The 24998-nt window shown below is 39.5% G+C and overlaps 1 protein-coding gene across 2 annotated transcripts; it reads left to right on the top strand.

Moving 5' to 3' along the window:
* Nucleotides 1-227: 227 nt before the first annotated feature.
* ACTR3B (actin related protein 3B) lies at nt 228-24998 on the top strand. Of its 2 annotated transcripts, none has more exons than XM_072328251.1 (12): nt 228-404; nt 7228-7283; nt 9139-9263; nt 10277-10387; nt 12030-12125; nt 12276-12383; nt 13665-13808; nt 14337-14510; nt 16091-16183; nt 22828-22953; nt 23380-23463; nt 24043-24998. In XM_072328251.1, exons 1-12 carry the CDS (start codon nt 361-363, stop codon nt 24136-24138), a joined length of 1257 nt encoding a protein of 418 aa, XP_072184352.1. In that variant the 5' UTR covers nt 228-360; the 3' UTR covers nt 24139-24998. The 2 variants fall into 2 exon arrangements, with proteins under 2 accessions (XP_072184352.1, XP_072184353.1); XM_072328252.1 differs by having other exon boundaries at nt 23380-23462; nt 24046-24989.

Genomic DNA, 24998 nt, shown 5'->3' with positions numbered 1-24998 from the left:
ATCCCTACTATTCTGTGATGCCCCAAACAAGGCTAAAACACTGCTGGCATAAACACTGTTCAGCAAGTTTATTCACTGTGTTCCGGAGCCCGCGACGGCGACGAGAAAACCCCTCCCACAGCTCCCCCTCAGCCATCCTCGCGGACACGCCGCCCCCTCCTAAGATGGCCGCCCAAGAGCGGCGAAGGCGGCCGGTCACGTCACGTGGTGCTGGCGGGCGGCGCATGCGCCTTGGGGGCGGCGCTGACAGGCGGCTGCATGGTGCCCGCCGCCCCTCCGGCTCCCATGCAGTGAGGCCGGGCCGGCCGGGGGGGGGGAGCCGGCTGCGGCCTGGGTGCGGTGTAGGGCCGGCTCCCCAGCATGGCGGGCTACCTGCCGCCCTGCGTGATAGACGGAGGCACCGGGTGAGTGTGGGGAGCGGGGGGACCGACGCTCGCAGCCTTTTTGGCGACGTATGTGTGTATATATATATATATGTGTGTGTGTGTGTGTAAGCGCGCGGGGGGAGCCCCGCTGTGCCGCAGCGCGTTGTCCCTTCCCCTGCATCTGGAGCCGGCCCGACCGCTGCCGTGTGTCCCGTCCCTTCTTTGCCGGCCTCCGGGCCCTGCTTCTGCTGGGCCGGCCGCTGTGCCCGCTGCCTTTCCTCCTGTGTCCCCGGCAGCCCGAGCAGGACAGGCCGTGTCGGCCCAGGGTGCTGTGTCCCAACGAGCCCGTTTTTTCCTCTTCTCCGTTCTGTGACTTACAACGATCCAAGGACTTAAACGCTGAACGTGGGAATGACGTTTGGAACGTCCGTGAGGAGAAAGATCTATACTTACCCTGCCTGGGCAAGTACAAGGCTGTAACTTATTCTATAATCTATGCAGTGTTTAGCCAAACCACGAGTTTTGTAACTTGTCGTTCCGAGGAGTGAATCTGAACCGCAGAGGCTGTGCTGGGCGTTTGGCTTTGCAGAGGAACAGATCTTAACTACCTGCTTGTGCCTAGTGAGGACTGTCAGCTTCTAATTGGTGCTGCTGTTGTGCCTCAGGAGCAGGAGGTGTCCGAGGGAGCTGTGATGGAGATGCTGGAGATGCACTGCACTCTTTTCTTTGGCCCTGCAGTGATTGAAGGCTCTCAGGAGGAGAAGAGACACCGGTGCATGAGTTCAGCTGATAACTTCGCATGTCAGGCTGTGTGCTTTAGGGTCAGCAATTTCATTTGCTGATTGCAAGAATAGCCCTTCATTCTGCAGGGAACTGGTTGTGCTATTTTGGTTCAGGTGATGCCTGGAAATTTCCCTTTCAAATTTCCCTTTCAAATTTCCAGATCTGAGCTACTGTATGAAAACCAAAGAAAAAGAAAGGTAATTTATAAAAGAAGTGATAGGTAACCAGAGCAACCCATTTAGTTGATGGGTTCACCTTCTTCTGAAAATGGATTTTGTATTTTGAAGTTTATTAAGTTGTGACAAAACTTTCACAAGTCTCTTGTGCTGTCTCTGCTTATGTTACCTGAAATCAGTTCAGTCTCCTCAGTGGAGAATACTGGAGTCCACAGCTGAAAGCTCTGGGAGTAGAATAGAGAATGGGTTCCATCTTGTATGTAATTCTGCCTGGCCATTCGATACTCCGTGGTAATTTCCCTATGTATAAATCCCAAAGTGATTTATATCTGTTCTGCAAGGAATTTCAGTGTTTCAGGAATGTTAATTCACAGAATTGAAGAGCTTTTCATGGGGAAAGGGGAACTCACATGGCAAAAACTATTGGAAGCTGTGTGTATGCAGGTATAGCACCTTGTTTCAGAAAGAGTTCAGGCAGCCCACAAGTGGACTTAAGTGATCTTAATAGGTGTGAGACAATGTGGTGTCTCTGCTGATGGGGCTTGATCTGAAGACAAGAAGACATAAGATTCTGCTCCAAGCAGCCTGAAGTAGCTTGACTCACTGATACCGTCTCTGGAATTTTCCTCTGTGTGGGTTGAAAACCTTCTTATTGTTAGAATGAATCTACTTTGGGTTGCTCGCTTGGAACAATTCATTCAGATGATTCATGAAAAGGCTTTCAGCTGAAAAACTTGAAAGAGCGTAACGAAAACAGAAAGGTGTGTGCAGGTGCACTGATATATTTTGTGCATGAGAAGACAAATGTATTTTATATCTCTGGTGCTGAGTGAGGAGCTTTGTCTCAGCACTAATCTGTGTTCATGTAAGTAGATTTCAGTTCATGAAAATACTGTTTTTTGTGCATAAGAAGCCTGGGTTAATGTCGTTATTTGCATTGGTAGGCCTCAGTCCTGTATGGTGCTGGATTTTGGCAGAAAAGCAGCAATGGGTGTATGAAAATAGAGAGCTTTGGCAAGAAACATATCATTGTAGCTGATGAACCTTCTGCAGGAAGCAATAGCCGTTTATTTGACGTGACTGCTCTTTTCCATTAGCATTTGCAAATGGAACATCCTACTCCAGTTTTGATGCACTACGTCTTCGTTTTCCTTGAGTGAGGTTTCTCTGGTGATCAGCTTATGTGTTGCTGTCAGTCCTCTTGTGGAGAAGGGCATGCTATTTTTAGGGCCTTTGGACTACCAGGCCTCTCTGGTGTTGCTGTTCCAAGAGGCTTTAAACTTCGTAGCTGGTTTTATTAATTGGCATTTAGCTGTGGGACATCAGCACTCCAGTAAGTGGGTGTGCAGAACGGAGGCGGCTTAAAATACTGCTCTTCATCTTCAGGCATCGAGGAATGCTTCTATTTTTAGGCGTGTTTTATTCAAGTGATTTTTATTTTAGTAAGGAAAGCCTACTTTGGCCAAGTGTTACTGATCAGCTTACAAGTAAGTACTTGATTTCTGGGAGGACTGAGCTCTACTTGTCTTAAAGCTTGAAACTTGAGGGGTTGTTGTTGCTTTTGCCGTTAAAGTTGGCTGGAACCTTGCAATGCTTTTTCTTGCTATTGTATTTCTGATGTGAAATGAGTTGTTCCATGCAAGTATTATTATCTCTGCTCTTTACACGTGAGACGTGCACAGCTACGTTTCTAATTGCTGTTCTGGGTGTAAGGAGGATGGGTTAATGAGCTGTTATTTATAATCTCAGGCTTCAGTCCTGGTCCTACTAGTCTCTCCCAAAGCTATGGCTCTAATTTGCAGTTTATTAGTATAGTGGTTGGTGATGCTTCTCTGTACGTTGTGCAGACATGGCTTTTTCTATTATTTTCTACTGCATTCTTTCTTTCTTCATTCCCATTCCTTCCTCACATCTTCCTTCGTTCCAAAAGTGCATCTCCGCATCTTTATGTGGACTTTATATTTGGAGTTTCTCAGGGATATTTGTAATAATGACACCACAGTCTGTTTGTGGCAGAACGTCATCACAGGTGTTTGGGAAGTAAGAATTGCTATGTTTTAGCATCATCCATTAGTGGAAGCTTTCTCATTACGTAAGTGGTCATTTTGTTTACTGCTCTTTCTTAAGGCCTTTTGGTGTTCTCAGTAGTTCTATCTCTTCAGAGCTCGTTTGTGGATCTGACACGTTTCTTGGTTTCCATCTTTAAAACCATAGAAACTAAGGAAATTCAGAAATGTTTGAACTTAGCCCCACAATTCTACATAACAGTTTGGGTTAGAAGGCACCTTAAGGCTCATCCAGTTCCAGCCCCCTGCCATGGGCAAGGACACCTCTCCCTTAGGCCCATCCAGCCCTGAGCACATCTGTGGATAGCTGCTCTCTGGGCAGCTATGCCATGATCTCTCTAGCCTCATCGTGAAGAGTTTATCCTACTGTCTAATCTAAATCTACCCCCATTCAGGTTAAAATCATTACCCCTTGTCCTATCTCTATGCTCTCTGAGAAAAGGTTCCTCCTCAGCTTTCATGTTTTTACCTGGGCTTTGCTTTTCCTCTTGCTTGCTCAGTGAAATATGGCTTCTTCTTTGAAATGGATGAGGCGACTACCTGAGTAACCTTGTATACTTCATCTGTGTTCTTACACTTTAGTAAGCGATTTCCAAAGTATATCCCCTTAAAAGTGACTGAGGATTCCATATCTGCTTTCAGGTTTAGTCCATTTGTACATCTTTGCAGTCATCTTTGTGTACGCTGCATTTTCCTTTGGATTTCATTTCGTCTTTTTGTGGTAGGACCTCAGAAGAAGCAGGAGTTAGACTTACTATTCTTCATGCAATAACTGACCAAGCTGATCTGTGTACTAACAGATCACCTGGGAAAGGTAGCATATAGTAGAGAACAATACTAAAAAATACCTTAATATGCTTGTTTCAATGACACAATTTTTAGCTATTTTATTCATTTAATTTTTTAATAAGTAGTTCCTTCAAATTCCCTTTCATAATACAGCTTCCATCTACTGGGACACGTTTCTACTGATCTTTAATGCAGTCTTCTATATGGTACGTTTTGTAGAGTTTCCAGTAGGTTCCTATCTCACTGGCAATAAATCTGCTACTTTTAATGAAATTGGAATACTGATTATCTGCACATTCCCTAAAGCCTTCTCTGTAATTTACAGAACACGAGATGTTGCATTACCATTAGTCTGCTAGACTGTAGCCCAGGAGAAAGAAAAAAAAATGTGTTTCAGATCCTTAAATATTCATTGGAAAAGGAGCTGGAGACCAGGTAACCTGCCTAACTATTTACAGCCAGACCTTCAAGGTTGATGAATATTCAAGTGCTTTGTATGAAGTCAGTCAATATCTGTAGCAGGTCCTGAAAGTGGGACACCCAACCACTCTAATGTACTACTGTGTACTGCCCTGGATGATGGAGTGCCCAGGTCCTGCTGGTCAGAAGAGAAGGCTGTGGCCACATGTGCTGTGCTCTGGTGAGTGGGCTGCTGGGTGAGGAAGGGAAGCCATCTGCCTCGTTTCTTTGTCTTCCTCGGTGGTTTGAGTTTCATTTGGTTTTATCAAAACATCTGAAATACACCACAGGAACTGGAAACTCTGTTTGATCCTAAAGGGATTCTGTTTTTTTTTTCATTATTGTTATTCTTGAACGTACTTTTTTTTTACTTCTTTCAACACTGAACCAAAAATTGAGTTTTTGACATAGTTCTGGTGTTAATCCTCTATTGATGAAGGGTGTACAGAAGAAACCTTTCCAGATGTTGTCTTCTGTGAGGTGTGTGCTTCCAACAGTACTATTTTCACTCATACTGAAAAAAAACAGGCTCTTCCTGTTGTTTTAACTGGAGCAGAGAAGTTCAGGCAATGATAAAATCAGTCAGTAAGATACCGAGTGATCAGCTTCAGATAATGACAAAACAAATCAGTGAGACACTGAGCTATCAGCTTTTGGTACCTTCGTAAGTTATCCTAGCAGTGGGATCTGATTCCAGCTTGAGTGTAAGTAAGGTAACGCCATGATAGACTGATACCCCAAATTGACTCTTTCAGGGTGTTTTCTCTTTGAAACCATAATTGAATTTGAGTCTGACAAGTGTTTGGAGGGTGAAGAGATGGCAAACTGAACTCACCTTTGGGCCACAGCTTAGCTTAGGAAGGAAGTTCTGGCTATACTGCAGGAACCTTTTACTTTCAATATAGGGATACACATATAGAAATTGTATAAAAAGTGTATGTATGTAGTTCTATGCTTATATGTGTGTATAGTGGCTTTTTATTTTTGTCAGTGGGTCTTGAAGGACTGAGCGATGAGCGTTGTTTTCCTGAGGCTTCTGCTTGTCTTGCTGCTTCTCAGCCTTAGACCTGGGACTTCTGAGTCCAAACAGGGTTTCCTTGGCTGCCATTATGTGCATGTAAGCAAAACCCATTTCAGAGAGACAAATGAAGAGTGAGTGTCCTGTAATGCATCCCGAGTCCCAGCGTAACGCCTGCTTTGTTGTTTGATGCATTTTAACTATATTCCCAAGGTGGGCTTCATTCTAAAATATGGAGAAACCAAGCAGTAATTATCATAAAAAGAATTCTTGCTAGTAATGGCCTTCTTTACAAATCAGTCTAATTTAATACCCTGATTATGTTTTTGAGAGCCATAGAAAGTATGTCTAAACATTCTGGATTATACAGGCATATGCTTTCAGTCTAATGATGATTAAAAATACAACAAACCCTTGCCCTCGAAGCACAGCCCCTGTCTTTTTAGCCTTGGGGAAAAATCTCTTAAAAAAGATTCCTTGAAGTCTATTGAAGCTATAGCTTTGAAGAGATGTTGAAAATACAATATTTAAATTCCAAGGTCATTGCTAATTCAGTTTTAATTTCTTTATCCAAGCAAACTGACTCTCAATGAGTATTTTTATACCAAGTGCTCCATAAAGGGGCACTTCCTGTTTTAGCTGTTAAAGAAGAAGCCACCTTCTGTTTTAGGGGTATCATTTGCAAATATTGTTAGCAAATTGTAGGCAGAGATCCTAAATAGGTTGTGATTTTGTGACCGGTCTTCTTTAACAATGTTGTGCCTTTAGGTTTTCATGGAGAAACTGGATGTGATTAATGCTGATTTTCCCCTCACAGTCCGATACTATAGTATGACATTATCAGAGAAAAAGTTCAGTTTAAAACCATTCAATTGTAACTATTTTTTTTAAACTCCTTCTGAATGTATTTGTGTATTTTAAGTAGAACCATTCTTTGTACTCTGGGATGTTAATCATTTATAGTTCTTAAAAACCTGAACTTGCTTGGAGCCAGGAAACCTCATGCAGAGATTTCAGGTTTTGTGTGGACGTTCTCTTTTTTTTACCTCCCCCAGTGCCTTGTTTCTTTTCTCTCCTGGTATTTGAGTTGATAAATATATGTGTATATCTCAATATTGTGTATTCAGACAAACAGTGCTTTGTACAGTTTGCTGTGGTTGTTGTTTTTGTTCTGTTGGTCAATATTAACCAAATTCACAGCATCCTGTGCCATCTTTGGCTACGGTAGCTTTTGGAAAGGTAAGTTCTGCGTCTTCCTTTTATCAGTGGAATGTGGCCTAGCCCAGCTTTTGCCATAGCTGGTGAGAGAGAGGAAATAAGAGCTGAGTGTACAGGTTTCAGCATTCCAAAATTCTACTCTGAAAAGCTAAAAGTGCCTGAAAAATAAATAGCATCTAAAATATTTACCACTTCTGAGTTTTCTTCTCAGCAGGTTTACACTTGAAAGCATAACCTAGAAGATATAGATGTGGTATTGCTTTTTTGGCCTTCAGTGTGAGAAGTGGAGTGGATTTATTTCTTTCCTTAATGTGTGTGTGCACATAATGACCTTGTGATCCTTCTTTCTCCAGGTATACCAAACTTGGCTATGCAGGGAATACGGAACCTCAGTTCATTATTCCATCATGTGAGTAAATTTTTTGTCCCTCTAATTTCTAGGGTCCACCACTGTTACTAAGCACTATGACAAGTAAATGACTTGCTTTCCAGCTCCCATCTTGGCCTTCATAGTCTTTTGTCCATCTAGGAAGCAACATTATTTGTATTAGCATCATTGGCTGGAATATAGCACAGGAGAACTGTTTGCACTTAGCTAGGCCTGGTGTTTATTAAATCACCTCTTGGTTGCCATGACAAATGAAGAGGACTTCAATTCTATTTCCTTTTTATGTCCATAATTTTTTTTGCTAGGACGCTTAAGTAGACAACGCAACTCGCCCCCAGTCTACCTGACACCATGGTTACTGCCTGGGTAATCAGGGAGAGGCTTCCCACCAAATTAAGTACTGAAGTGCAGGTGGTGTCTGCCTTGCTTATGTCTGTCTGAGGCTGCAGGCACTTTAATGGTCAGAATAGTTGTTCCTGTTAGGTAATGTTTATTCAAGGGTATATTTACCCAGTGAAATGTTTGTACCCATTTAACATGGTTTTGGTGGGCAAATTTCCTCTTTTTGTTTTCCACATTAAAATTGTTTAATTTAAAATGTTACATGTTTTCCAGTGTTCTTAATTGTAAACTTAGTAGTTGCTCACAAATGCTATATACGTGTACAGATTGTAGCACTGACTGCCTGTTTAATCCCATAATGGCTTTTATTATTTCATGCTTATCTCCAATTGCAATAAATGCTGCCTTTACTTTTTGGGAACTTCATCAGTTAACTCCTGATTAAAGCATCCATTCTGCCACGTGACTACTTGTAGTAGGAGGTATAAAGATAAGAAAATAATAATGGTCATTGGGACCAAAGAGGTGGAGTGGAACACGATCCTTACCAGCTGTAGGTTCCGAAATGGTTAGAGTCTGTAACTATGGTAAGGAGTAATTCAAACCTATAGCACTTGTAAAAATCTTAACATCCTGTGTTAAAGAAGTGGGATAGGAAGCGTTTCCTATGAATCTTTTATAAATCTTGTTTTATTGAACTGAGATAACGTGTGGAGACTTGAATGTGTTTCCAAAAGAGCTGTTTGCTTGTCAGTAATTTGTGGTCCTGATGTTGCTCAGTGCTTTTGCGGATGATTCCTCTCTGCTACGCATTTTCTACCGTATGTTATTAAGAGCCTGATGATGATGTATTAAGAAACCCCAAACAACTCTGCAGATAAATAAGCAGTGTGTTACGTTACTTCAGACCCTTTTTATTTATAACTTGCCCTGGATTTGTTTGTTTGTTTTTTTTCCTGCTATCTGCTTGCCTATAGCAGCCATCACCTAATAATTCTAGTGAGAAGTGTAGCCTGATAATGGGAGTCATGAGAGTCTCTAAAGATGTCTCTGCAACAGTGCAAATTGATTTATCCCCTCCGTGCTTCCTCCTTCTCTCCAATCAGGGTAATCACTCCACTACTTACTTCTGAAGTACGTAGCTTTTCTTCTCTTGCTCCCTTTCCTTAATTTTGAGTTGAAACTGAGAAAATAAGATCACTTATTGACATAGAGCATCTGTTGGTGGAACACAGCTCTCATGCAAGTTAAATGACTGCAGTAGTCCATAATAGAATGCATTTTAAGAGATGGGCTCTGAGCTATCTATTGCTTTAACGAGAGGTTGGTGACCAAAATCCTTCCTGAGAGAGCACCAGGAATGAATTTTGCTCTCTTGCCTTGTCAGTAGGTATAATTTCTGCTTTCTGGCAACTGTGACTTCTGTATTCCAGTTTTTATTTCTGGGAAAGACTCCTTAAGGAAATAAATACATGAATTCCTATATATTTGGCTGCTTTAATTTTACTTCAATTTGTTTGGATTTTATTTTAAGGTATTGCAATCCGGGAATCAGCCAAAGTGGGTGACCAGGCTCAGAGGAGGGTAATGAAAGGTGTTGATGATCTGGACTTTTTCATAGGAGATGAAGCCATAGATAAACCTACCTATGCTACAAAGGTAAGAAAATAGTGAGTACTTTCTCTGAGGCTTCTCAAATTGTCACACTTCTATTGCTATTATGTATTGTTCAATGCCTTTTTGATGGCTACTTAAAAAAACACATTTGTTTTCTTGTTAAAAAGCAACAATTTTTAGTTTATTTTTTTTACAACGGCGTGCTTTTAGTTTGTTAATTTTTAACTTGCTTAAGTGCCTGTTTTACTACTGCTGCCCTGTATTGGGTGTTTGATGACCTCTGTAAATATCTGCTGAATCAGTGCAGTTGGTCAGTGTTCAGAATTATTAGCTATTGAAGTAGACACGCATGCTGAATGTTTAAATTCTTGTTAACGATCCATCTTTTTAACATGGCACATGAATTGATGAATGTATCGGATACTTCTGCTTCAGGGATTGTCACAATTGTTTTGTGGAGGACTGACTTCAGCATGGCTTGTGTGTGAATCATATTTTCCATACCCTACTAAGGGACTTACTGTGCTTACAAGATGTTAACAGCCTCTGAATTATGTGGAAAAAATCATATTTTATACATCCTACTGTATTACTTAAATGTCATCTGTGTTGCTAACATTGAGCAAAATGTAAACATATTCCTGCCATAATTTATGCTGAAAAATGTATCGCCTGTATGTTCTTTACATCTTACAGATTGGAAGACATATTGAAGATAAGTATGATTCACAACTTTATAAATGATTAAACTGATACAAAAAGAGATTAAAATATGGTGCTGCAAGAAAATAATAGCAAGATTAAGAACTGAGTTCGCTCTCTGGCTTGCAGCCCTGCAACCCAGAATTTGCAATTGGAGATACATGGGAATGTGAGATAACTTGAAACAGTAATTCTGAATTAAAGAGAGAATAGAGGATTTGATGGTGTGACTATGAGATATGAGAGGTTTTAATTCTTGCGGAAGATGTATGGATTTGGGTGCTTTCACTGTTCCTGTTTTTGGGCTTGTTTATTCTCATGATATAGAAGGTTGACGCGTTTCCTTGTTTCAGTGGCCTATACGACATGGTATTGTTGAAGACTGGGACCTCATGGAGAGATTCATGGAGCAGGTCATTTTTAAATACCTACGAGCTGAACCTGAGGATCACTATTTTTTAATGGTGAGTTTTTGAGACTGAGAAAGAGAAAACATTTTCTAAAAGGAAAACTACACATTATTTGGAGAGTGTTTATGCAAGAGCAGAAGTATATAATATTGTAAGTACAGGCTCCCAGTGTGCAAATTCCAAGCTCTGTTAGAGGATTTTTCTCTGAACATGACTTATATTTCTTCATCAAATGGAGAAAAATGAATCTGTTAAATTGTGTTGGAACCAAATTCTGTTCACTTTGTGATGCAGGCTGCTGACGGGTTGGATTTTGTTTTTGAAAAGCTTCAATTGCTTTGTTTAAACTGAATTCTATTTGAAATTCTTGGCTGATTATGCAGTAGGGGATATTCTTGCTTAGTAGATCACCATATGTTAGTGGTAAAGGACAAATGTACGAAAAATTTTCTTGAAGATCAAATTAGGTAACTAGTTCTTAACAAGCAGTTTGCAATGGACTATTTTTATATCCTTTATGTTCATGTTTCCTTTCTTATGTTTGGTTTATCTCCGTATTTTTCATTGAAGGGAGCTTTTTGTTAGTTCTACTCTGAACGTGACTTAGAACTATGGAATTGTCTGGGTTGGGAAATGTCTTTGAAATCACTAAGTCATCTACCTGACTTGCCATATTCCTTAGTGCCTTGTCTGCACATCTTCAAGGAGGAGGACTCCACAACTTCCATAGGCATCTTATGTTGGAGATGTTGCACAGAACACCACCCACCCTTTGCTAACTCAAGTTATCTTCCAAGACCTGGCTGGAACTGATTGCAGGACACATGTACACATCCCCAGCATTTTGTAATACCAGACAAATATCACAGTGCACTGAACACAGAAGTCTTCTGAAGGCTGACCTACCACATTCACTAATAGTTCTGCCTTCTGTTGCATGCACCAAAAACCTAAAAAGTCAGCACTGCAGTGGCAGACTTCTATATAGCTTCAAAACCCAGCGCCATTTTGAGACTAACTGGATGGATGGTGCCAATAGCTTGAAACTTATTCATTTCTAAATGTTAAATAATTTGCACAGATTGAATAAGAGTGTGGGTAAAAGCAATGGAACGGATGTGACTAATGGTGCTATACACTTGTGTGTAAGAAAAGACCTTTGCTTACTTGGAATCCTGCAAAATATTTCTGTTTGGTTTTACCAGCATTCGTTCCTTTGCCAGGTAGGACTATGTGGGACATGAGGAATCTTCAGAGGTTGTCTGCTCCTAGTGTATCTTATTAAGCTTGTCACCTTCATGTTTAAGCATTGAGCTGTGTGTTTTTTTTTCCATATGACCGGTCCTTTTGAAATCAGCTGGGCCACTCTAACACATTACTCTCTTATTCTTTCTGAACGCTTGGGTGTTGAAATCATGTCACTCCTTGTAGCGGCAATGATACAGTATGATGGAAAACAACATTTCTTGTAACATAACTGTTCCTTTGCTTTGAAAATTTAAAGCAAATCAAACATGTTGCGGAAAATAACCTTCTTGCCACTCTCCCCAGATTGTGCGAATTCTTTATTTTTAGAATTGGAGCTTGTGTGAGATTTAGGAATGCATTAAGAACTGTAGAAGTTTGGTTATTACTCTACTGAGCTAATCGTTGCATTAACTATTAGGACTGAGAAGTTGTTTTTGTTTTTTTCCAGACAGAACCTCCCCTGAACACACCTGAAAACAGAGAGTATCTTGCAGAAATCATGTTTGAATCATTTAACATACCAGGACTTTACATTGCTGTTCAGGTGATCAAAATGAATATATACTTCTAAAATACAGTACAGCTGCAGTGTAGATTATCTTCCATATGCGTATGTCTGAAATGCTTGAAATGATTGTTTTCTAAGATTGTAAATCAGCACGTTCTGCCTAAATACAATCTGTTTCTCATACAGGCAGTGTTGGCCTTAGCTGCCTCTTGGACATCACGGCAGGTTGGAGAACGTACTTTGACTGGGATCGTCATTGATAGTGGTGATGGAGTGACACATGTAATTCCTGTGGTATGTAGGAGGGTGCTTTTCTGGAATATTGGTTGCTTAGTCAAATACACGTTTTGTTTTCCATATATTAAAATAAGAACTACCAAAGTAAACGGTGTTTCAAAAACTTTATAGGTTGTTTGGGATTTCTTTCCTCCCTTATGGTGGCTTTGCAAAATAAGTATTTAGTTAGGTGACTTTATTTATGAGATTAATTTTAACTGTCCAAGCTATTGCACTAGAGCATCTTATAAAGGCTGCTTCTATGTAAATCCTTGTCTTGCATTAATGTGATGCTTCAGTTCTGTTCATTATTAATATATATCACTGTTAAATCTCCTGCATCCCAACGTTACTTCTTGTCATACACACGAACATTTTTTATCTCTTGTATTTTATTTATGTTATGTAGCTGTTGCCTGTGTTTTCAAAGTTAGTGAACTCTGTGGAAGCAACTGCAGGCTGGTACAAAGGCATGTTCGTATACATGGTTCACTTCAAATGGCTTAATTCTGGCAGGATGTTAAAAATATACAGTTATCCATGCATACTAACATATATTTTATTGATGACGGTGTACTTCTGAAGCATATCGTATGCTTGAATGATCAGTTATTTCAGAAACGAACATCTGACTCCTTATAATTTCGTGCATTTTGGTATTAATCTGGTTGTACCCGTATTGTCTTCTGCTGGGAAATGCTGGAAGAAGAACATTTCCCATATGAAGTTCTGAAGCTTGTAAAAATCAAGAGAAGAAATAATGGTTCAGCAATATGACTGCTTTCAATCAATACGTCCTGGAAAAAATGCAACAAATAGATTTCTTGTTTTCATTGTACCTGTTAGATATGTCTTCATTTGATTTGTTGTTGGTGTTGCTTGAGCTTTTTAATAATTTTATTCTTTTTTCTGTTTGTTTTTCATTTTGAAACAGGAGGTGGGCAGTCTTTCCATATTATATTTGCTTTTCAGATTATGCCAGAAAATAAAGAAATATTACATCTGAACAGACTTTGTCTATACTAATGTGTGCAAGGCTTCTTTTGCCTGTTGCCTGTGTGTTTCAGTGCCTATTAGATCAGCAGTATCTGTTTATAAGTTGTAGTGGAGGTTTGCAGGGGGCTGCTTTGCTTGCATGTGGTAACGCTTCACTGTTCCAATATTTTACTTTCAATTAAAAATGAAAGCAAGCGATCGTATAAACGAATGATAACTTTCCTGTTGATTCTTGATGTTTTGCACCATATGACTTTGCCTAAAGATCATCTTCTTGTTGTTTTCCCTCCTCCTCCCACATAGGCAGAAGGCTACGTAATTGGAAGTTGCATCAAACATATTCCTATTGCGGGTAGAGATATTACTTACTTTATTCAACAACTCCTGAGGGAGAGGGAAGTGGGAATTCCTCCTGAACAATCTCTGGAGACAGCAAAAGCCATAAAGGTACACCCTTCTTTGTCTCCTAATACCTAAACACTTTGAGCATATGTTCTTTTTATGCTTTAGCAAGTTGGTTGTGTTCACTTAAAAATGCAAATAATTACACAAGCTTCTACTGGCATATCCAATCAAGTGCACTGTAAGGAGAAGGAGGAAGAAAATCGTTACTCTAGACTCCTTGGTAGAGCTGAATATGCTTTGCCAACTGAATTAGCATTTAGAGCTCAAGATTTGTTTAAGATTTGTTTTTTTTTTATTTAATGCATATGTGATGTCAGTAGGTTGATTTTCATGGATCTGATCTTGCAAAGAGAGTTTGCTTATTTAACTTTTCTGCAATCTGGATGAGTCAGTGTGAAATCTTACTGAAGAGTTAAGCATGTGTGTTGTCTCGAATGGTTGAGGCTTCAGTAGTTATTGGGCTGTCCAAGAGATATTTGTACCCAAATCTGTAAGAATGCCTGCATGTTTTTCTTTTTCTCATTGAAATATACTGTAAGTAATTTTTTTATGCTTGATATTTCTGAACAGGAGAAATATTGTTATATTTGCCCAGACATAGTGAAAGAATTTGCTAAGTATGACGGAGATCCACGAAAATGGATCAAACAGTATACTGGCATCAATGCGATCAACAAAACCAAATTTGTTATAGATGTTGGTTATGAAAGGTTCCTTGGACCTGAAATTTTCTTTCATCCTGAGGTAAGAGTTAAATGCTAATAGTATTAAGTTACAGAAACTTTACCGTGTAAGTAGAGGGGGGAGGGAATTACTGTCACTTCTGATGCAAGTGCGCCATCAAGTGGATGTAAGCTCTCAGTAGGTCTCCTAACTGCAAACTGTGTACTGTCTCGGGTAGCACAAGCACAGAGCAACGTGAGTGCAGTGGGTATTCTCTTTTGTTGTTTCTTATGCTATGTTTGTAACCTCTTATTTTCCTTCTTTAAAGGCAACCTAAAGTTCAGAAAAACAAGTTGGAACTTTTAGGTTTTATATAGTACGCACTGGTTTATACCAGTATGTTTTCATACTTTTGTTTTTAGTTACGTTACCAATCTGTTTGGGCTATACTACGCATGGAATTATTCAACTGATACTGTTTGAAATCTTGACTTTTGTTATTGCTTTCTATTCATGCCGGTTTATAGATGTTATATTTCTCCCTGAGGGAAGTCTGTTGAAATCTATGTTGGTGTGGTAATAAGTAACAGTTTTGGGAGACATTTATTGTGCCTCATCTGTCTGATTTTTGGTAGTTCAATTTGAGTGAACTTCAGGATGTTGTGATATCCTGGGAGAAGGTAGAATCAAATTTCAATGTTTCAGCATGGCAGAGTATTTCCTGTCTGTTATTTAATGCTACATGCAGCTTATTAAAGGCAACCGTAGTCTGTAATAAAGTATAAAAACTTAATCAAGGTCTATATTAGCACTAAAGGTTCATTTTGTCTACCTTCTTTGTATTGGAAGAGTGTTTGAAAATTTCATTGTTTTGCCTTTTTGCCTAAATTCCAGCCTTAATCTGTTTATCAATTTCTAGGTGTCTAATCTTACATCACCATTAAACCTCTATGCTCTAAGTAACTTTTCCTCCCCACTGTTTACCCACGTGATTTTACAGAGGAGCATTGAATCCCATGTCAGACATGGTTTTAATAGTTTATCTTTCTCCAGGCCTTATAAAGACTTTGAGGAATATGACAGAGGACAATCTCCCTTTTGTTTTCATTACTTAATGTAGTAATGTAATGGAATGTACTTAATAATGTCCTGGCTCTGTGTTGAAAATACTGCCTTTCTAGACAAGAAAAACAAAGCAGGTAATACATACTGCTTCCAAAAAGAATATCTCCCTGGACTTCATTAACTCCTAACTTTAAAAGGCTTTGAGTTAGCTTGTTAAAAACTGTCTTTGGTAAAGCCATCTTACAATCTTATTCTGTTTTCAGTTTATCTCTGTCTGACAAAGCTTACTCTGAAATCACATTGCATGTAGTAGTAGGCTTCTAGTGCATACATCCTGAACAGTGAATTTATGACCAAGGAAGAGAAGCTGAGTTTGCCTGTAGAAAAGAGCATTATATTATTTATTATAATAATATATCATTATATTATTTCCCTTATACAAAAGTCGGTTATAGTGTAGAGTACTTGGTTGGCAGGATTAATACTGACTTTTATTTCCTTTTTTTTCTTTTTCTTTTAAAAATACTGTTACAAATCATCTCTGTCTTTTCCTTTTTTGGAAGGAAACACGTATTGTCTGTTTTATTTCATTCCAGTTTGCTAATCCTGATTTTATGGAATCCATTTCGGATGTAGTTGATGAGGTTATACAGAACTGTCCCATTGACGTCCGGCGTCCATTATATAAGGTATGGCCTTTGTGATCTAAGATTAACTGAATTCATTTGGAAGATAATTGTCATCATTATGATGCATTTGTGCTATGACTTCCCCTGCTATGAGAAATGTGAACTTTGGAATGGAAATAAAGTTTAAGATAAACCAAGGTATAATTTTTCCAAATGAGGGATACTTGTTAGTTACTGCTTTTAATTTTAAACAAAAGATGGTGATTAGCAGTGGCTTGGCATGCAGGTAAGTTCCAAAGGAACTATTTTTATTTGATATTTGTAACATAAATTCTTACAGGTGGGAGTTTTTGGATTTTACCCATTTTTAAGGGTTGCCTCATGGTCTCTTCCCTACATCGGTTTGTTTTTCATAATCTCAGTGTCTTCACTGCAGTTTTAGCCAGGTGTTGAACCTCATGTTAAAGAACATGCAAACTTAGTCCTTTAGAAGACAATTATTAAGGCTGTTTAAGCTTGTTTAGGGCGTATAGTCCAAAGAGTTTGTTCAGTCAGTGGTTCATTAAGAACTGAAAATGAAGATATTGAGAAACATGGCTCTCTTTCTGCATTGCCAGCACGTTCTATGCTTTCTGGTTGTTTTCTGTCTCTCCTTTGTCCTTTTTCTACAAGAATGAAGTTTCCATAGAGGCAAATGCCTTCTTTTTTTGCTACTGTGCTGAAGCTCTAGACTTACACTGGATTTATGTAGGTGTTTCATCAGTCTTCCTCCAGAAAATACCTTAAAATACCCTGTTGCAGGTTATATGTGCTGTGTAGCCTTTGAAGCATTGTTCTGTAACCCATCTTCTGATGTCCTGTAGTGTCTATCATTCCTGGTATTCCGCTTTCCTATCTTATCAACAGTTCTCTTATGAGGCTAATTGTATTACCCTTTGTTGAGGTTTGGAGCAGCAGGACCTTCACAAGACTGTTGCTATTCAGCCAGTTCCTAAAGCCTGTAGCTGTTCAGTTCTACATGCAGGCATTCTTCTACAAATTCTACAAGATAAACTCATGAATTCTTTTACTTATATAATGGTTAGCAGCAATAATTATTCTATGATTCTGTGTACTTTGTTTTTAATTCTGATAATGATTACACCTCTATGTGATTGCTTATATTCTTATTCTGTCTTCCCTGTCTGTATCTAATGGAGTTGAGAGATGCAGATTGCTTGGAGTGAGACTCTTTCTGATAAAATAAGGAAGGATAGGTAAACTGTTGAGTATGGAACCAGAGACTTGCACTGAAATTTGAATAAATAAGGTATAAATATGTTTATTTTTTAAATAAATCAGAAACAGCAGAAAGTAGAATTAAATGAAACTGAGTGCTGAGGTGATAGAGGAGTAATTTTTGGATCTTAGCGTAGGGCTGAAATAGTCTGGTGTCCTGGTTATGTTGCTTATTCCTGTATGCTGAGTTCCATTGGATGAGGAAACATTCTCCATGCAGCAGGTAATGTAGACATGCTTCTGTAGGTTTGGTGAGGCTGCTGGAAGTGCATCACATCACCTTTGGTTTTCTTTGGGCAGAATGGTATAGTTTGTTTGTCCAGTTCTGTTTTTTTAGGGTATTATAACAGAAACATAGAATGGTTTGAGTTGAAAGAGACATGAAAGATCACCTGGTTCCAACACTTTGCTGGGACACCTCCCACCAGACCCAGTTGCCCAGAAACCCATCCAACCTGGCCTTGAACTCCTTGAAGGATGGGGCATCCAGAGCTCCTCTGGGCAGCCAGTGCCAGTGCTTCACCACTCTGGTAGTAAATAATTTATTCTTATTGAATATAAATCTTACCACCTTTTAGTTTAAAACCAACACCCTTTGACCTGTCATTACACCCTCTGATAAAATCCCTCCTCAGCTTTCCTGTAGCCCCCTTTAGGCACTGAAAGGCTGCAATAATGTCTCCCTGGAGCCTTCTCAAAGGAACAGAACAGGGGAAAAGTCACTTCCCCTGCTCTGCTGGCTGCATTTCTTTTGTTGCAGCCCAGGATACTGTTGGCTTCTTGTGCTGCAAGCATGCATTGCTGTCTCATGTCCAGCTCTCCTTCCACAAATAACCCCATGTAATTATATGCCTTGGTACTCTCAGTCCAGTTACTTAGCTCTAATTTTCTCTAGAATATCATTCCTCTTTCCTTGTTTTCATCGCACTTATATAAATACATAACATATCACAGAAATGTAGAGAGAAGTAGTCTGATGTAGAAGAAGGTGATCTGTCCCACTGCTTTTGGGTTACTTTGAGTATATTACCAAACACAGTGTTATTAATGCACATCTAGCTTGAAATCAGTGTGAAATATCTGCTCTGTAGTATGTTTGCAAGGAACGATGCGTGGTTTCAGTACTGCTATTTAAAATCTCTCTTTAAGTTGGAAGTGCTCTGTACGACTTTGAAACCTGTCCTGTCTTTGTGCCAGTTGGGGTGTATCTTTTGACACCTCAGTGTCAAAAAAGAATAGCCAGACATATCAGTTGGCTAGTGGATATAGTTATAACAACTTTTGAAAGCGGATGAAGGACTTTTCAAAGTACTGAAAACTGCTTGGTATTCTAATAAGTTATGATGTTTCTTTATATTTTTGTAACAGGATCAGAAATTGTTATTCTTATCCCTCGCTGTTTCATCTTCCTTTTTCACCTTCCAGAGTCTCTCCCCAGATACTTCCAAAGTTCTGACAGTAACAGTTGATGAGAACAGTATCAACAGTTCTGAAACCCGTGCCTTCTGCCAGCGGGATGTGACCAACAGCCTCACACTTGCATATCCCCGTGACTGATTTCTTTCAACTCCTCTTCATTCTCCGCTGTGTTTTTGGCACAAATATATGATTTGAGATAAAAGTGATGACTGGCAGAGCATTCAGATGGTTTCAGAAATCTTTCAGAAAGATTCTAATCAACCCGGTCTAAATGTTCAGGGTGGATCAAGTTCTCACATCCTTGTCCTCTTATTTTTTTTAAGCTAGTTTTTAAAGCTGGTTGTATCACATAAGTTGGGACTGTGGTGTAATGGTGAAGGTGGACTTCTGTTATAGGTGGATTATTTTGGCTTTCAGTGAATTTTAAGGTTACTGTTTCTTTTCTGTTGAGAAGATGACATGCAGCTGGATGTGCAGCTAACGTGAGCAGTAGAGAACTTGAAAGTGCTGCTGCAATTGATGTTTGCAGTAAGCTTATTGTACTCGTGTTCTTTTAGAAAGTCAAACTCTTGGCTACCCAGCTTGTAATGAACCATCCTTGAATCCTGGAGAGGTTTGAAATGCAAAAGACCAAAGCTATAGCAAATGTCTCCCTAACATCACTTCTAACTTAAAATACCTTTTAAATAGCGTGAAAGCAGCCTCACATACACCGTGTGGTGTATAGATGGCGCTGTTAGATCGCTGTGCAGCTGTGAGCTGCAGGCAGAAATACCATCCAGCTGTTTGCAGCTCATTTGCCTTATCAACTCTTTCCTTCCCTCTTTCTCTGAAATTGTAGGTGTCCTGCAGCAGAAGCTAGCAAGAGTTCAACTGACTTTTGTTTAAGTGTGCTTCAGCCAAATGGCAAAGCTTGCTGTTAATTGCTAAGTGCAGAGTAGACAGGCTCTGTGGGTGAGTTAAGGCTGGAGAGTTTGCCAGGCCATTAGTTCTGCGTCCCGTTGGCACTGATGTAAGTCCTGGGGAAAGCAAAGGCATTCCTGCTACTTAAAATTGAAGTCCCAAGTGATTAACATTGCAAGTGTAGCACAGGAGTGCTGAGAAGAAACCCGGCTCCTCCTTATCCACTGCTAATTAGGTTTGTAACAGTGTGCTAGATGGTTTAACAGCGGCTGAGTTGTGGTTTCTTTTTTGTCTGAGTGCAGATGTGTTTCAGTGGAACAGCAAGGATTGTATTTAAGCAGTTAAATAAACACCAAATATCATGAATTTAAAGAAACACAAATTGTTTCTTCACGATTAAAGTAAAATTTTATTCCAGAAATAAGTTTTCTGTTACTGTGACTGGGTGGTTTTGTTATGTTTTGTTTTGTGTCATTGTCTCATTGTCCTATACAGGTATAGGATCAGAGATGGTATAGAATGAAATTCAATATCCTAGAGCTCATAATGGAAATGAAGGGAATAGATGGGAAGTGAGAAGTTTCCTGCCAGCCCTCCAAGGTGTATGGCATTGACCCTCAGTTTCCTTCCATAACTAGTTTGCTTTTGTTATTTACTACCTGTGGTTATCTTATTCAAGAGCATGGAAGATCTCCAGCCTTCTCTTCTAAGAAGATATATTCTTTCAAACCAAAGTAGCTTTCAGACAGTTAGCTATAAAAGCAAAAACAGTCTGGAGCTTCTTTCCATCAGGGGGTGCAATCAGTGTCAGCTGTGAGACCTGTGCTCTGCCTGGAACTGTTAAGCCAGCTGGAGTGTGTTTAAGCAGGTAGATCAGAAGTAGTCTCACTTAAAGGAAGCAGCTGGAAACAGACACTTGAATCCTAACTCCCTTGATCTCTTTTTCTGGGAAGCCAGAGAATTCCCAAGCAGGCTGGAAACCCAACCACCACTAGTAAGCTTTCTCCACAGATGTGCTTAGCCTTCCTTGCTGTTACTGTGTTTCTCATTATTGGCTGTTTATTTTAATCCTAACAGTTTTTTGTCACCTTCACTGTGTTCTTTCTGAAGGGAGGTGTGCTGTTCAGAGGGTGAGGAAATGTGTGTGGATTCTGCCTTGGTTGTCAGTGAGGCCTACCTGTCTTCTGCTTTCCTTATGGAAGATTGACCTGCTGAGTTGTGGTAATTTGTTATCAGCAATCGTTTGATAAAGATTTCGCGCAGATTTGGCCCAGTGCTGACAAGAGCTATTGGGATCAGGGGAACTGTAACTGTGTAGAATCATGTTATGGTGGCAGATGGTGGTACCTGCTTGTATCCCACCTGCTGTTTAGCCTGACTTCTCCAGCTACGTTGATGAGATGATGGACATTTTCAACCAGTATACCCTAGTGCTTTTATTTGTTCTGATCTGCATTGTACTTAATCTTCTTTTAGCATATAAAATTACTTGAATAATCGTAATTTCAAGGTGTGACCTCCTAGCTTTTATCCCTGGAATGATAAAAGGTTCTCCTAGTGTTAGCACTAACTGCAGTTGCACAAGGTGATCTAAGATGTATTCATACAAGTATTCTCAAGGGTATTCTGAAATCTCTTAGTGGTATCACTGTCCACTTTGTGATGTATACTCAAAGTTTAATTTGCTTTGAATGGAATTATTGCTTTCACTCTCTTTGCCAACTTCATTATCTCCAGCTGATATTTTCTGATGACAGTGTTTAAATTGCTGTTTCATCACTCAAGTTGGTGGTTGTCCTTTTTCCTTTTTCGCCTCTCTGTTAGCAGTTTCCTCTTACAGAGCGTGTGACCGCTTTGAGGAAGGGGAAGATATGCTCTTGTATGTGGAGGGAGCTCTTGTATACGAAGGGGGCAAGTTAATTTTAGGACCGACTGTGGTTTCTGGTTCCTGCTATTATGTATAGGGTTACTTTCCTCATTATTTTTCATAAGTAAGCAAACATCTTTCTCCTCATTGAGCAATGACAATTTCATTTGCAGTTTGTACTCTGGTGCTTAAAATCCAAAAGTTACTTCTGCAGCCTGGCAGTGTGAATGCTTGTGCGTGTCTTTACCTTTTCAGATCTGTACGCAGGTTTCCTGGCTGTGAGCAGTGGTTCAGGGATTCTTTCATTGTGTGCACAGACTGCAGCATCAAAAGCTATTTTGAACAGATAACCCTTTACTGAGTGTATACTGAACTCCTGATCTCAGTAGAGTTCCTTGCCAACGTGTCTGAGGCACACGAGTGGTTTTATTAAGCAGTAATTGGTGTTTTGGTTTGCAGTGCCACATGTAGGCATTGCAGGGCAGACGTGCTTTTTTTTGTTTGTCATGTAGCGTTCATTTCTTTTTGATTATGAAGTCCATTCTTGCTGTCACCGTTGTTATTTTCCAGCGTTCCTGTTTGAAGTCCAACCCCAGCCCCCCTGCCCTGTTGAAATGACTTCTGCAGTGATCCGTAGCCCTGAGATATTATCAGCAGTATCAAGGATGCGATGTTTTAGAACCCGTGTTTAGAATCAAAGCACGAATCCAGGGAACAAGGCTTTTAGTTCTGCTTTGAAAACTAGCACTAGGCAAGCTGGTAAAGTGGAAGGCATGGCACTTTTCTCAGGACTGTTGTCCTTTTTAGATATGTCTTTGAGTCATTGGATTTGCTGGTTACTGCGTTTAGGAGCCTGACTCTTTAGAAATGAGTTCTAGATAACTTTCCAGCATGTGGAATGGCACAAACGGCAACATAACCAGGCTAGAGCCTTACTTAGCATCAGTGCAGTTGCATGTTGTCAATGTCTTTGAGATTTTTTTTACAGTGTCATCTGTCTCCTCCAGTGCATGTATAGATACTAGCTCACTATTTTAACATAATCCTTCTCTTTTGTGGTGGTATATTCTACACAAAACTATTAATTTAAAGAAAAGGGAGAATGTATGGAGCTGTGGACTTCCTGTGGAAACTAAGCAATACTAAGATGGTCGGTGTAGCTTGTCAGCTTCCTGATATGGTTTGGAAACTCACTTTGAAGATGGATTTAAAGTGTGTATTTTTCTTTTCTCCACAGAATGTGGTGCTCTCGGGAGGATCCACAATGTTCAGGGACTTTGGACGACGGCTGCAAAGGGATTTGAAAAGAGTAGTGGATGCGAGGTTGAGACTTAGTGAGGAACTCAGTGGGGGTCGGATAAAAGTAAGTAAGAATTTCAAGTAGGTTGGTTATGAGAATAGTAGAAAAAATGAAGTTCAAAGCTTTCACCTTGCAAATGAAAACACAGGGCTGCAGAATGAATATAGTGTTTGTATGTGTTATTAAATCTCTTGGTAGCTTTGCAACTTAGGATGTATCTTTACAAAAACCTTGAAGTTATTGTGAGCAATTCATATGGATATTTGTCATGTCTCTTACTAGGGGAGAAGTGATCTCAGCAGTAGACAAGAGGGATTTAACTGTTGTGTCCTGCAGTCTACTAGTCAGGAATTGTTATATGGTTTGATCTACTAGGAAATACGATGTTCTGTGTAATTGTGAGATAGTGATATGAATGGAGAAGTGAAGATTTCTAGATGCTTTGAATTTATAAGGAAATGTAAACTAATGAGGAACTGTTTTTCTTAGCCCAAGCCAGTTGAAGTTCAAGTGATAACACATCATATGCAGCGTTATGCAGTTTGGTTCGGTGGTTCCATGCTGGCTTCAACAGTAAGTATTCATGAAACTATTGTGAATCTTTCTTTTCACGTTGTCTGCTGGCTATGTTTGTTCAGAGCACCACTTTTAAGCCTTTTGTAACATCCTGAACTTTGTCACATTCTGCAATCCTATTGCAGTGTTCAGCAAAATTTGAACAGAGCAAGTGGGAGCTTTACTTGAGTAAGGATATCATGATATGACATAATTCTGAAGTAATATTTATATGATAGCTATAGAGTAGACCCTTTATTCTTGAAGCTAGCACTTGGGATTAGTCTGGACTTCAGGAGTATAAGATCTAAACAAACCTTCTTTGAACGTGAGAGAGTCAAGTGGAGGAAAACAAGAGCAATTCATGTCTTCAAAGTGAGATTTCTTATTGCTCTTTTTAAAATCAACTCTGTTGTCCATACAGACTTTCATTGATTGTTTTCTCATCTTAAAAATAAATATAGTTTTGTTCTGTTGCAGGAATATAATACCTTATCATGAAGCTGCAATCTAAAAAGAAATTAAAGCATTATTTTGTCTGTTTTCTGCTTTATGTATTCTTATGGTTTTGAGAGGATTTGTTTTATGTTTTCATAGCCGGAGTTCTTCCAAGTATGTCACACGAAAAAAGACTATGAAGAATATGGCCCTAGCATTTGTCGTCATAATCCTGTGTTTGGAGTCATGTCATAATGCTTGTCTAATGGCAACAAGGTCTGTGATTTCTTACTCATGAAGAAACTCGTGTCAGGCAGAGGAAGGCAGCAGGTACTGTAAATACTGAAACAAGGTGTGGCTATCTCTTGGAAGCAATTGGATCACCGCCGTGTGCTACAGCACAGCTTACAGCCCCAAGTCATTTCAGTGAAAGCCATTTCTCTGCAGACTACTTTAAAGCCTAACCTTTCTTCCTAAATGTGAGGTAATCGACAGCAGGTAATTCTCCTGTTTAGGAGGTTGTGCAAATACTACTGAATCTGGAAGAAGGAGGCAGTGTTCTACTGCTTGTGGGAAGATTTAAACCTTTCCCACTTTTGCCCTAATTCTGCAATCAAATCTTCAGCAACGGAGCACTACATACCACATTGCCTTCAGGGGGGTTGAAATGGTTGCAGGTACCTGCCCTAACAGATTAGATTGCAGGATTGGGACTGTACTTTGTAAATGTAGTTTCTTTTTTTCATATCATTTTGTATTTTATGATATCAGTAAGGTGAATTGATGACTAGTTCTAAGCACGAACAGCTGTCAATGTCATGGAGTGATGTTACGCATTTCCAGGTGTGAGGCATGTATTGGAGTTGTGCTGGTATGTTTTATTTTTGGGGAAAAAAAATAGAAGCCATGTATGCTAGCAACTGATTTATTCTTGTTTGAATGACACAAATTAAGTGGTTTACAGTACTGTATGAAGTTTATTATAGCCATTGTTACTTTGTTTTGAATTTTCTGAAACTGTTTTATAGGAGATGTTTTGTTCTGATGTTGCTGAATGGCAGATGACACACACGCCTTGCACCAGTGAAATAAACGCTGTTAACATCTTTATGAAA

The sequence above is a fragment of the Excalfactoria chinensis genome, chromosome 2 (assembly GCF_039878825.1).
Source record: "Excalfactoria chinensis isolate bCotChi1 chromosome 2, bCotChi1.hap2, whole genome shotgun sequence".
Classification (NCBI taxonomy): domain Eukaryota; kingdom Metazoa; phylum Chordata; class Aves; order Galliformes; family Phasianidae; genus Excalfactoria; species Excalfactoria chinensis.
This window is presented reverse-complemented; position numbering and strand designations above follow the sequence as displayed.